Raw genomic sequence first — 13301 nt, 5'->3', positions numbered from 1 at the left:
CATGTTTTGATGGGTCAGTAGTGATTTTCTTGACACTAATGCTGTCGACAGTCGATGATAAGAGAAGAATACTGACATGGATGTAATGTTATTTAAAGCATTTGCGCTGTCTGCATTTTAACTTTAAACATGACGCTTTACTTTGAATGTATTCAGTATGGGTAAGAAAAGTATTGTAATTTGTGGGTTGTTAGTTTAAGCAGACTGTGTTTATCTATTCTTGTGACCACATTTTATGACCAGTTTATGCAGACATCCAGGTAATTCTAAAGGGTTCACATATTTTATCTTGCAACTGTATTATGGGCTTGACTCAGAGTTATACACTGTAACACAGCCTCTGTGTCTTTGTAAACCCACAGGAGGCGTCTTGTGTAAGTAGACTCCTCCTGCTGGTTTCTGTGATCCTCTGCTGCATCTGAAGACAGCATCTGATCACAGGTTAGTCAGGATGTCTGGTGTAATCCCGCAGCAGAGGCCAGGGAATCCGCATTGAAAACTTTGGCTATTTTCAAGAAGACAGCCTGTCGCCACTCCCAAATGGTTGATGATTAACATGCTGCGGCTTAGGGGGCACTGCGACCATTGTCGCAAGCACCGATCTGCACATGCACAGTACAGATCCTGCGCGTGCGCAGATTGCAAAACATTGGAGTTGTACGTAGACCATCGGGTTTGTGTACAACTCTGAATCAGGCCCTGTGATAGAAAATGATTTAATGTTATCAACATTATTCCAAAGGTCTAATTTAAATTCTCTAACACTGTGAAATGACCATATTACTTGATATGAAAGGTGTTTTCACTTTCCAGCATGCAGAAGATATTACAGAAACAGAGAATAACACTACATGTCTCACAGTGGAATTTCAGCAAGGGTGAGGCTAAAAATTCTAATAAAGTTTTTTTTATTCTAGATAATTATAGAAATAGTGACACACACCATCACATAATGGTAGCCCTTGAAGTACTGGAGGTCTGTAGACATGACTTATTTTTAGAATTTTGATATGCTTCAACATAATACCAATGAATGCACATTTTATACATGACATTTCTTTAGGACAAATACAATGTTTGTATAATGTCATAGTTACATTTTACATGTGATGAGCTATGTTATAACAAATGGGGGAAAAAATTAATTTTCTTATAATATTGCCAAAAATATATGTAACAAAATGTATGTAAATGTTTATAAAGTTAAAACTGGTTTACACTGTATAAATGTGCACTTATACAGCATATATCTTGTTTCCATTACAAGGAGCACACACACACAATTGTATTAGTTATAAAAAGCCTCTGCAAACTAGGAGTGGGGAATAAAATCATCAGAAGTGCATTATTCAAAATCCTAAATGCTGCCTCAAAGTCTAATTATTTAGCAAAATATGACTTGGTTTCTTTGCCTGTGCCTTCTCCCCCGAAATGCAACAAAATGGATCCAATTATATTAGATTATAAGGCTTTTTTTTAAGTATTCAATCATAAGGAAGGGCATTGAACAAGGGAGACAGATAACTTACATATAGATCAAATTATTATATTAAAAAACATATCAAAATGTCCAAAATATGCACTTTACAAATAAAGCCGTATAAATCACATGTAAGGCCGTTTATCCGCATATAAGCAAAGAATAACGTTTTTGCTACTATTTTCAAGGTCATTTTCTCTTCCACATGCTTATATTCATCTTCAATAAATTTATAAGGCTGTGAACCTGTATCGAATACAAATGTGATTAGAAAAACAGCGCACCAAACACTGCAGCAAAATTAAGTTACGTTGTGCCACCTCAACGACCAGCAATGAATCAAATAAATACAATCAAACAAATAAAGCGGCCCATACACGGTGCGACATGCACCATGTATGACGACGGCCGATCCGATGCCCGACATATCGGGCGGTCCCCACACATAGGACCTCATTCAGAGCCGCTCGCTGCTGGTGGGCGCTCGCTCTGAATGAGGGCGTTTTTTTTGTTTTGTTTGTTCTCTGGCTGCTCGTAAAGCTGTGGGAGACCACCCACAGCTTGTGCGAGTGGCCAGGAGACTGTCGCGATAGACGCGACCATCAGGCTTTCGACGAGACCCTGGGGTAGGGTCTAGCTGCCGGAAGTCCAAGTGGACGTCCTGCTCTAATAGGGAACGCCTGCATTTGTCCGGCCACCCCCCCTACCCGCCCACAGATGCAAGCCCCGTAGTGACTGAACTTCAGCGCTTGCGAGCGGCTCTGAATCGGGCCCACGGTGCGAAGTCTTGGCCGAACGCCCCGATATGCCGGAACTTCCCTCCCACAACCACATAGCGCAACATAGGGTCGTACATCACATCCCCCGATCGAGCAAATTTTCCGTAAGATCTTGGGATGCGATGTACGACTCCACGGGAGCACGTACGGGACGATATCATGCCCATACACGGTACGATATAGCAGCTATATCGTGCCAATCCATCGGATCAGCTACTATATTGCACCGTGTATGGATGGCGTAAGAAATTGTAATTTACATTCAGGCTGTGAGTTGTCTCCTTTGTTGCCCCCCGCTTACACAAAGCCGTATTCTACCAATCAACGCACCATGGGTTTTGGATTCTTGGAGAATAATTTTTGGTCGATTTTCTGTTTAATTTGCAAATCGGAGATTTACTAAAGTCAAAATTGACCTAAAAAATAGACTAAATCAATGGCTGTGATGGTGATCCGAGGCAGCGTCTATGGACGCTGTACTCAAATCTCTCAGATACTGCAATGAGGTGTTTATTTCCTCCAGACACCTTTTGCATTTACATTTTGTTGGATGGTATTGCACAGCCGCTTCTGTGCGGCTGTGCAATACCGTCATCTCTGAATCCGGACCATATTTGCTTCTCACCCACAAGACCACTGATCAATAAGGAAGGGGAACAGTTGTATAAAAAATTGCATGAGTCTAATAAGATCATCACCAACAGTTGTGTTGCAGTATTTCAAATTACTGTAAGTATGGCTAAAAGACTGTATCAAATGTCTTGTGGGTGTGCAAACTTGTGGGTGTAGGGTGCAAAAAAGATGCTAATTCTGTGTGTTTCTCAAACTCAGTCTTCAAGACCCCTGACAGTTCATGTTTTTCAGACCACTTGTGGATCTTTTAAAATGTGACAGAGTTTTTAATGAATACACCTGTGCACCAGCCAGATGTAGAATTTGTAAATAAACCTTTTAATACATTCCTGCCTATAAACCTCTAAGATTCACCTGCCTAGAACCTCTAAGACAAAACCTGCCTATACCTTCTAAAACCACAAGATGTCACTAATTAGCGCTGTGTTTGATTATACCATTAATGAAGTACTGAGACAGTTGAATAGCGGTCCAACGCGCTAAAGATTATTATTCAGGTAAAAGTACAGATGTTACAACGCTATGATCTAATAATGAGCGCAAATAAATTGTACAAACATTAGGTCATAAGGTACAGTTAATATACATGAAACGGTTATTAAAGATCAAAATACAATGAGCAATATGAGACAGAGAGACAGAGGACAGTGAGACAGAGAACAGAGAGAGAGAGAGAAAGAGAAACACATCAAAATACAATGAGAGAGATATCAATGTCTGCTGAGAGCACATGTTCAAGATGGCTGGTGATGGTGTGTGTGTGTGTGTGGGGGGGGTTGGGAATGCTTCCTGCCCTATTGTCCAAACCGCATGGTCTACAGATAAACTCCATTATAAAGCTAGAAAAAGGATTTATAGAAACCTGCGCTGCCGTGAAATGCTGCTCAAGGTGTACCAAGGCAATCCCTAAAATACCTTCAATAGACACAACAATCAAAAATGACACCCAAGCGCAAAATAGATGATGATCCAAAGAAAACAACGATGGAGAATAAAAAGTTCTGACCCATACAATAGTCCATACAATAATCCGTAATCAAAGTCTAATAGTTCCAATTCCTTTGTAGTAGGGGAGGATAATTGGAACTTGAATATCTTCTTAAGGAGCTTCAAACACACTGTAATCAGGTGGATTTTCAGAGTCTCTTACAGCATGGATTCATATATATGGAAAACAAGAGACAAAAGAAATGCCACCATAGTGTATTACAGTTTTAATTATAATAACAATTTCACAATAAGATGCAATAAAAAAACGGATACTGATTTAAAAATAAAGGCGTACCAGATGTAGTAGGTGTACTGCTGTAACACCTAAATGCGCTTAATGGAAATAAACACCTCCTGGGTACAGGAATCTGCAATCCTCCAAAGTCTGCATACAGATGTCTTCAGTCCAGTACTCCCCTCTGCTTATGTCGCCCTTACAGGATAATACCAACGCGTTTCAACTCTCCAGAATTGAGTCTTTTTCAAGGTGTGATTTTCCTAATGAACTGGAATCCTTTAAGTACCCTCCCCCTGTACTCAATTGGTCAGTTACAGATCTCATACTCAAACAATATCTAACATACATTATCACATATGACTAGACATAAACATATTCCTTATATGATTTCTAGCCAATGTTTGACCATCATGAGGTCAAATGAGTCCATAAAACACAAAATTATATCATTGGAACGCACTCTGCCGCATTTCCGGTCCGGGGTGACCCGCATACATCACTTCCGGCGTCACCTCCGGTCCATCCTTAGACTCTGTCCTCCCAGCCCACAAAGCCAGGCATAGGAGGTTCCTACATGCGGATCACCTCCAGGCTGGTTTCTACTCTGCCTTCATATCACGATGGCCGGGAACTCACTGCCCACGTGACCGCTAGTGTCACTTCCAGTATGTGAATCTCCGCTCTCAGCTGATGTAATACCAGAATGGCCCCAAATCTGTGGAGCGCAGCAGGAATACCCATTCCTACTCGTCATATCCGGTCTCGTCATGCATAACGCACATTAGCACCATGGAAACCAACAATAAATAAATAGATAAATAGATACAATAACGTGGATCATTAAAAACACTCTTAGGTACATAAAACTATAAATAAAAGCACACATCTGGATTCTTAAGTAAAGGGGCATAAATCCTGCCTAATTAGTGACCCTATCATACATCAATAATAATAAAAAATATATATGTTAAAAAAAGGGGATATATAAAATCCAGTAAAAGGTGTATATATTATAAAAACCATTTCAGCTCAAAATCTGAGTTTAAACCATTCGGTTGCAAGGTCATAAGATCAAAAATATATTTCATCTCCGTTTTCGCCAAACATTTCTCATGATCTTTGTTCAATCTCCAATGACCTCTCTCTATTTTTATACCCATTATGGACTTAATACCGTTGGTGGATTTGTTATGGTGTTCTTTAAAATGAGCTGATAATGAATGTTTTTCAAACCCTTTTTTAATATTTCTGAGATGCTCTGCCCATCTGTCTTTAAGGGACCTCATTGTTCGTCCAATATATTGGAGATGGCATGTGCATTCTATTAAATAAATACAATTTTTACTGTTGCAGGATATAAATTCAGTAATCTTATTGGTTTGTCCCGTTTTTGTAGATTTGAAATCTTCTATTTTAGAGGCTTGTTTAGTGAAAGTTCTGCATACTATACAAACCCCACAACAATGGAAGCCTTTAGTTGTAATTCTACCTGTTCTTTTTGGTGGGATTGCGCTCTTTACGATCTTGTTCTTGATATTAGGTGCTCTCCTATATATAAATTTCGGTTTCATGGGAATAACAGATTGTAAAATTGGATCTCTAGTAAGTAGGTTCCAATGTTTCTTAACAATTTTTTCTACCTCTTTGTGTTGCGTATTAAATGACGTAATAAATGGAAACAGAAAATCGTTTTTGTTTTCATCTTTCTGAGTGGAGGGTTTCAGAAGGTCCTCTCTATTTACCACAACCATTTCTTGTATATGCTCATCAATTGTGTTCTCTTTATATCCCTTTCTATAAATCCTTTTTCTAGCATTTCCTATCCGTGTTTAAAGAAACCAGCAGCAGCATGTTAGGATATAGAGATCAACGAAAGTTATTAGTTAATACAGTCTTTGAAGATCAAGATTTTGACCCATTAGAGAGTAATGAAGAAGAGGCAGGAATTAATATAGGTTATATGATGAAAAACCTAGAGGCCATTTTAGTAAAAGAAAGTAAAATCTGGTGGGAGGTGGTGACACTAGAAAATTACATGGCTAAACATATCATACCGAGAGGTCTGCAAATACAAAAAAGACCTACATGGAATGAGAATGATAGTGATTTTAATGTCAGGTGGAACAATGTTTTAGATAATTGCTCCACGGCATTAATGGAACTAATTATACAACAAAGAAAGCAGGATCTAATAGATTTGGAAGATCAAATTAATAAAATTACCACACTACTTATTCCCTCAAGAGAGAAAGAGGAATATATTATGAGGGAGAAAGACATGGAAAGTAGAATCCTGAGAAAAGAAAAAGAAATCATTCTCCGAAAGCAGAGAAAATTCAGAAGGGACCTCAAAGAGAGTAATTCTGTTAAATACAACAAAGCACAAAAAGATAATGGGTCTTCATTTCAATATAGATGTATTGTAGAGAATAGTCTATATTCACATGATGAAGATTGCTCATGTGACAGTGATGAGTTTGAAGAGGATATAGAATATTCTCAGAAGAGGAAGATACCCATTAAAGAATGGAGACCCGAAAATACAAAAACAAGGAGAGTTAGTTTCAGAGGGAATAATAGAGATTTCCCAAGAAGGTCGTGGGTTGGACATAAGGGACAAAGAAACACACAACTGGAGAGGAGATTTCCGAGGTCCCGCATGTATAATAGAGAAAGAGTTCGAAGTCCACCAAGAGATACCTACTTTGTTAAAGATGAGTGGCATATTAGCGACGAAAAAAGAAACAAAAGTCCTTTTCCAGTGAGAAATAGATTCCGACCTATGGGTAATAGGAATTTTTTAGATTGGAACACGAGACGAAACAACTGGAATTAGACAATAGAAAGAAAAGAGAACAACGGAGGTACAGAGGATGTCGGGGGGGGGGCGGAAGGCTAGGATCAAAACCCCTAAAAACAGTTGTCCCGAAGAGAAAAAGGGAGACAAAGATACAAAAATCTTCAATCTGAGTAAACACTCCTTAACGGTAGAAGAAGATTCAGTATTGAAAAAGGGACTTAAATTTGCCCCTAATAATAGGTTAAACAAATTTGAAACCTATTTGGATCTACAAAAATTTGTTAGAAAAGTATCTTTGAAAAAATATTTTCTGAGTAATAAACCAGAAGGGGAGAGCAGTAGGGAAATTTTTAAACCAAAATCTCTGTTCAATCCCACATTTAATCGTGGATGCTTCATTGAAAGTTTCCTAAAAGCAGTCAGTTCAGACCTAGAACAAGTAGATATAAAGAAAAAAACCTCCTATAAAAACAATCTGTCATTTAAAGAAAGTCAAGCACTTAGGGAACTTGGTGAAAATTCTGAAATTATAATAAAACCAGCCGACAAAGGAGGGGGAATTGTCATAATGGATAGTACAGATTATGACAAAGAAATATTAAGGCAGCTGAATGACATAGAAACATACAAAATTTTAAAGACGAACCCTACCGAACAGATCGAGAAAAACCTGATCACTCTTCTAACTAATTTCAAAACCCAAGGAGTTATATCAGAAAATGAAGCTAATTATATGATAAATCCGTCACCCGTAACCCCTGTCTTCTATGTCCTCCCTAAGATCCATAAAGATATCAAAAATCCTCCCGGAAGACCGATCGTGGCAGGAACAGATTCGTTAACGGCAAATTTATCACACTTTCTAGACTTTTATTTACAACCAGAAGTTGTAAAGTTACCATCCTATATCAAAGACACTACGGACATTCTGAATAAAACCAATGGTCTAGTTTGGAATGATAACTACATTTTAGTTACAGCTGATGTAAAAAGTTTATACACCGTGATTGAACACAATAAAGGAATAGAAGCAGCGTAATATTTTTTACGAGAAGGAGAGATACAAGAAGACAAAATTATGTTTTTAACGGAAGGCATAAAATTTATCTTAAATAATAATTTTTTCTGGTACTCGGGTAAATATTACAAACAAATTAGAGGAACAGCAATGGGGACCCGTTTTGCGCCATCATATGCCAATCTGTTTATGGGTTATTGGGAAAGAACTATTTATTTATTAACAGTTTCTTATATAGCGCAGCATATTCCGTTGCGCTTTACAATTGGAAACATTGATAGAACAAAACAGGGTAATAACAGACAGACATAGAGGTAAGAGGGCCCTGCTTGCAAGCTTACAATCTATAGACTACGATATGGAATAATAACCCTTTTAGCCAAAATATCGCATATTGGTATCGATATATAGACGACATTTGGTTTATTTGGAAAGGTGCTGAATCTCTTTTTGTGTTGAAGGGTATTTTTTAAAAACTAAGAATTTTAGTAAACAGACAGATTGTAATGCGTATATAGATATTAACAGCAACCACCATTTTAATTGGCTCAAAAATATTCCCAAAGGACAAGTCAGACGTGTCCGCAGAAATTGCTCCGATGTAAAAGTTTTTGAAGAACAAGTTAATGTTTACAAGGAGAGATTCATTGCAAAGGGATATAAAGAGAACACAATTGATGAGCATATACAAGAAATGGTTGTGGTAAATAGAGAGGACCTTCTGAAACCCTCCACTCAGAAAGATGAAAACAAAAACGATTTTCTGTTTCCATTTATTACGTCATTTAATACGCAACACAAAGAGGTAGAAAAAATTGTTAAGAAACATTGGAACCTACTTACTAGAGATCCAATTTTACAATCTGTTATTCCCATGAAACCGAAATTTATATATAGGAGAGCACCTAATATCAAGAACAAGATCGTAAAGAGCGCAATCCCACCAAAAAGAACAGGTAGAATTACAACTAAAGGCTTCCATTGTTGTGGGGTTTGTATAGTATGCAGAACTTTCACTAAACAAGCCTCTAAAATAGAAGATTTCAAATCTACAAAAACGGGACAAACCAATAAGATTACTGAATTTATATCCTGCAACAGTAAAAATTGTATTTATTTAATAGAATGCACATGCCATCTCCAATATATTGGACGAACAATGAGGTCCCTTAAAGACAGATGGGCAGAGCATCTCAGAAATATTAAAAAAGGGTTTGAAAAACATTCATTATCAGCTCATTTTAAAGAACACCATAACAAATCCACCAACGGTATTAAGTCCATAATGGGTATAAAAATAGAGAGAGGTCATTGGAGATTGAACAAAGATCATGAGAAATGTTTGGCGAAAACGGAGATGAAATATATTTTTGATCTTATGACCTTGCAACCGAATGGTTTAAACTCAGATTTTGAGCTGAAATGGTTTTTATAATATATACACCTTTTACTGGATTTTATATATCCCCTTTTTTTAACATATATATTTTTTATTATTATTGATGTATGATAGGGTCACTAATTAGGCAGGATTTATGCCCCTTTACTTAAGAATCCAGATGTGTGCTTTTATTTATAGTTTTATGTACCTAAGAGTGTTTTTAATGATCCACGTTATTGTATCTATTTATCTATTTATTTATTGTTGGTTTCCATGGTGCTAATGTGCGTTATGCATGACGAGACCGGATATGACGAGTAGGAATGGGTATTCCTGCTGCGCTCCACAGATTTGGGGCCATTCTGGTATTACATCAGCTGAGAGTGGAGATTCACATACCGGAAGTGACACTAGCGGTCACGTGGGCAGTGAGTTCCCGGCCATCGTGATATGAAGGCAGAGTTGAAACCAGCCTGGAGGTGATCCGCATGTAGGAACCTCCTATGCCTGGCTTTGTGGGCTGGGAGGACAGAGTCTAAGGATGGACCGGAGGTGACGCCGGAAGTGACGTATGCGGGTCACCCCCGGACCGGAAATGCGGCAGAGTGCGTTCCAATGATATAATTTTGTGTTTTATGGACTCATTTGACCTCATGATGGTCAAACATTGGCTTGAAATCATATAAGGAATATGTTTATGTCTAGTCATATGTGATAATGTATGTTAGATATTGTTTGAGTATGAGATCTGTAACTGACCAATTGAGTACAGGGGGAGGGTACTTAAAGGATTCCAGTTCATTAGGAAAATCACACCTTGAAAAAGACTCAATTCTGGAGAGTTGAAACGCGTTGGTGTTATCCTGTAAGGGCGACATAAGCAGAGGGGAGTACTGGACTGAAGACATCTGTATGCAGACTTTGGAGGATTGCAGATTCCTGTACCCAGGAGGTGTTTATTTCCATTAAGCGCATTTAGGTGTTACAGCAGTACACCTACTACATCTGGTACGCCTTTATTTTTAAATCAGTATCCGTTTTTTTATTGCATCTTATTGTGAAATTGTTATTATAATTAAAACTGTAATACACTATGGTGGCATTTCTTTTGTCTCTTGTTTTCCATATATATGAATCCATGCTGTAAGAGACTCTGAAAATCCACCTGATTACAGTGTGTTTGAAGCTCCTTAAGAAGATATTCAAGTTCCAATTATCCTCCCCTACTACAAAGGAATTGGAACTATTAGACTTTGATTACGGATTATTGTGTGGACTATTGTATGGGTCAGAACTTTTTATTCTCCATTATGAAGCTACCTGCCCTATTGTCAAAACCACATGGTCTACAAACAAACTCCATTATGAAGAAAACCCACATTAAGTTGTAACTCTGTAAATCATACATCCATCAATGATCACAATTATAATAAAGACAATATACCTATCTGACCCATACAACACCATAACTGGATAGAATTATAATTTCCTTTGTTCACCCCACATGGAGGTAGCCATCTCTAATAAACTGCAGACAATATACCTATCTGACCCATACGGCAATTACTTATGACCATTCAAAGCTGTTATTAATTCAACTTCCATAATATAACACTGATACCACCCTATGATTACAATCATGAGTATACAACACATACCAAGCCTATCTCTCCCAAGCAGAGATATTGTTCAAGCACATGGGAAGGCCCTAACACAGCTCACCAGAGGATCTCAATCAACCAGCATCAATCATTTACAAATATTACAAAAACTCCATAATCAATCCCTTTCCTGCATGCTGATAACAGACTATTGTACCCTACAGTGTAGATGAAAAGTACAGATTAGATAACATTATATCATCCACTGTATGCTAACACAGACTCATGAATATCCTTAGCAAACTACAAACCACGAACAACGCTAAGCTAATAACAGATTAACACCAAAAATAGCTACAGACACCCAAATAGGCTAAATATTGCACAATTTATACTTAGCTATAACCCAGGGGAACTGAGACCCATTTTCCGTTGTCTTGTGAGAGAGGGAACCTCTCTCTTCCAAAATCCCTCTTGCAAGTGTGTCTGCTGGCCTGTGTGTTCTCAGAATGTGCATGCTATGTTCCCGCCCCCTTTCACCTGTGAGGTCATCAGAAAGGGAGTATCCTTTTGGTTACCTGAAACTACTGCTAATTAGATTCTAGTCCCAGTAAGCTATCTCTATTGATTAGACTGGAATAACCAGTCCTTTGGACAAAAATGTAAACAAGCCTACACAATGTCATTGTCCTTTGGTAAGGGTTAGAAATCTGTTACAGGGCATTTATTGGACAATTTCAAATGGATACAAAAGGTCTCCAACCTCCCTTTGCATCCCCCACATGTAAATCTAAGCTGCTATGGCTTACAACATTTCAAATAGTTATTCTCTCTAACATTTATATTTCATAGCCGCATGTTCTGATCTTCATATTGATGTCACCGGAACTCTGTGGAAACAGAGTAGATCAGTACAGTTCCAAACACAGTCCAATTGTCATTTACTAAGCCATAGTTACAGAAAACATTCATTTCTTTATATACTGACATTGCATTTAAACCAAGTAATAATTATCCTTTTTGCGTTACGGGACCATTGCTTTTAAATGTATGTATGCGGGGAAAACACCACTGCTTTGCTGTTGCTCAAATATAAGTCTGTGGTGATTTTAATGTGTTGGAAAGTTATTTTATGTATTCTGAACACTGTCGGTATGTGTTTGGGGAAGATTGTTAAAAAGCTGTTCGTGCTACTTTTAGCAACTTTGCACTGTGGTTTGTGTACTATGTATTTTTGACAAAATGGCGCTTGTGTAAGCTTTCTTTTCTAAAATGGAGACTTGCTGCCATTCACAAGATGGCATCGTGCAGGTTTTCCTGATTGCAAACAGATTCTGTCTTACCCAATTATCCGGTTTCGACACAGAATATCCAGAAAATTTGAACACTGAGTTAAATCTACAGTATAATAAATAAAATGTTATGATCCAATTGGTAACCTGATGCCAAAGTACTACTCGCATTGACCCGGGTCTAGACTATGTGTGAAAGAAGAGTCCCTGGTCCACGACCCTGCTCTGTACCAAGGTCGGGGACTGAGACCCGGGAAATTCACGTCCCGTGTATATCCCAGGATGTCTGTCTGAAAGGGGTGTACCAGTAAGCTATCCTGAAAGGAGCTAGATACATCTCCACTTAATAATTTGAGGTCCCCAGGAGGGGATGCAATCGGGAAACCGGCGACGTGATCCTGACAGCCGGCTTCCCGACTGCTTTATCCCGGCGTGGGTTAAATGACAGGCGTCTACATCTAGACGCCTGTCATTTTCTCGACGCCGGGAGACAGGTGCCCGGCATCCCGATCGAAGCGATGCTGGACGCCGCGAGGGTTAGGGTAGTTAGGTTAGTATATACTTACCTGAGGTCGATCAGGATTTCCAGCGCTGTCGGGCTGCCGCTGCCGGGATCTGTCCATCTGTTGGGCTGCCGCTGCTGGGAATCGAACAGCCAGCCTTGCGGCCGGTGGTATTTCATACCGATTCCCCCAGGAGTATTTGACAAAAGACGGCCTTAGGAGATCTAAAATAGCAAAGCTACACAGTCACTGGAGACTGGCCCCACAGAGGATGACAAAAATTCAGCACCAGCTGTGCAGGCAAAATATGAGCCAAAATATGGAGTCACCCAGATAGGTCCTCTGTTTAAGGGGGCAAAGGAAAAACAGCTGTTAAACAGCAAGGGCATTCCCTGTGCTCACTGGGACAAATCCTCACCAACATCTCAGTGGAGGTCCTCCCTTCTCTGAGATCAGGTGGCACTAGGCAGTGAGATGTTCAGTCATTGGGCAGTGAGGATTGCAGGTAAATAAGAGGATCCGACAGGTATACGATTGCCCACATGAGGGGTCGGATTTGAACGCACTTCGTATCCAGTGTGGGGCC

The 13301-nt window shown here is 38.9% G+C and overlaps 1 protein-coding gene across 1 annotated transcript in view; it reads left to right on the top strand.

Annotated features, from left to right (window-relative positions):
- CUNH14orf39 (chromosome unknown C14orf39 homolog) overlaps nucleotides 1-13301 on the top strand; it is a 213958-nt gene that overhangs the window by 158820 nt on the left and 41837 nt on the right. The window contains exon 10 of the mRNA XM_088473763.1: nucleotides 814-878. Coding sequence (XP_088329889.1) covers nucleotides 814-878 — 65 coding nt within the window. The remainder of the gene's footprint in view (nucleotides 1-813; nucleotides 879-13301) is intronic.

This window comes from Taudactylus pleione, unplaced genomic scaffold (assembly GCF_031769625.1).
Source record: "Taudactylus pleione unplaced genomic scaffold, aTauple2 ptg000139l, whole genome shotgun sequence".
NCBI classification, from domain to species: Eukaryota; Metazoa; Chordata; class Amphibia; order Anura; family Myobatrachidae; genus Taudactylus; species Taudactylus pleione.
This window is presented reverse-complemented; position numbering and strand designations above follow the sequence as displayed.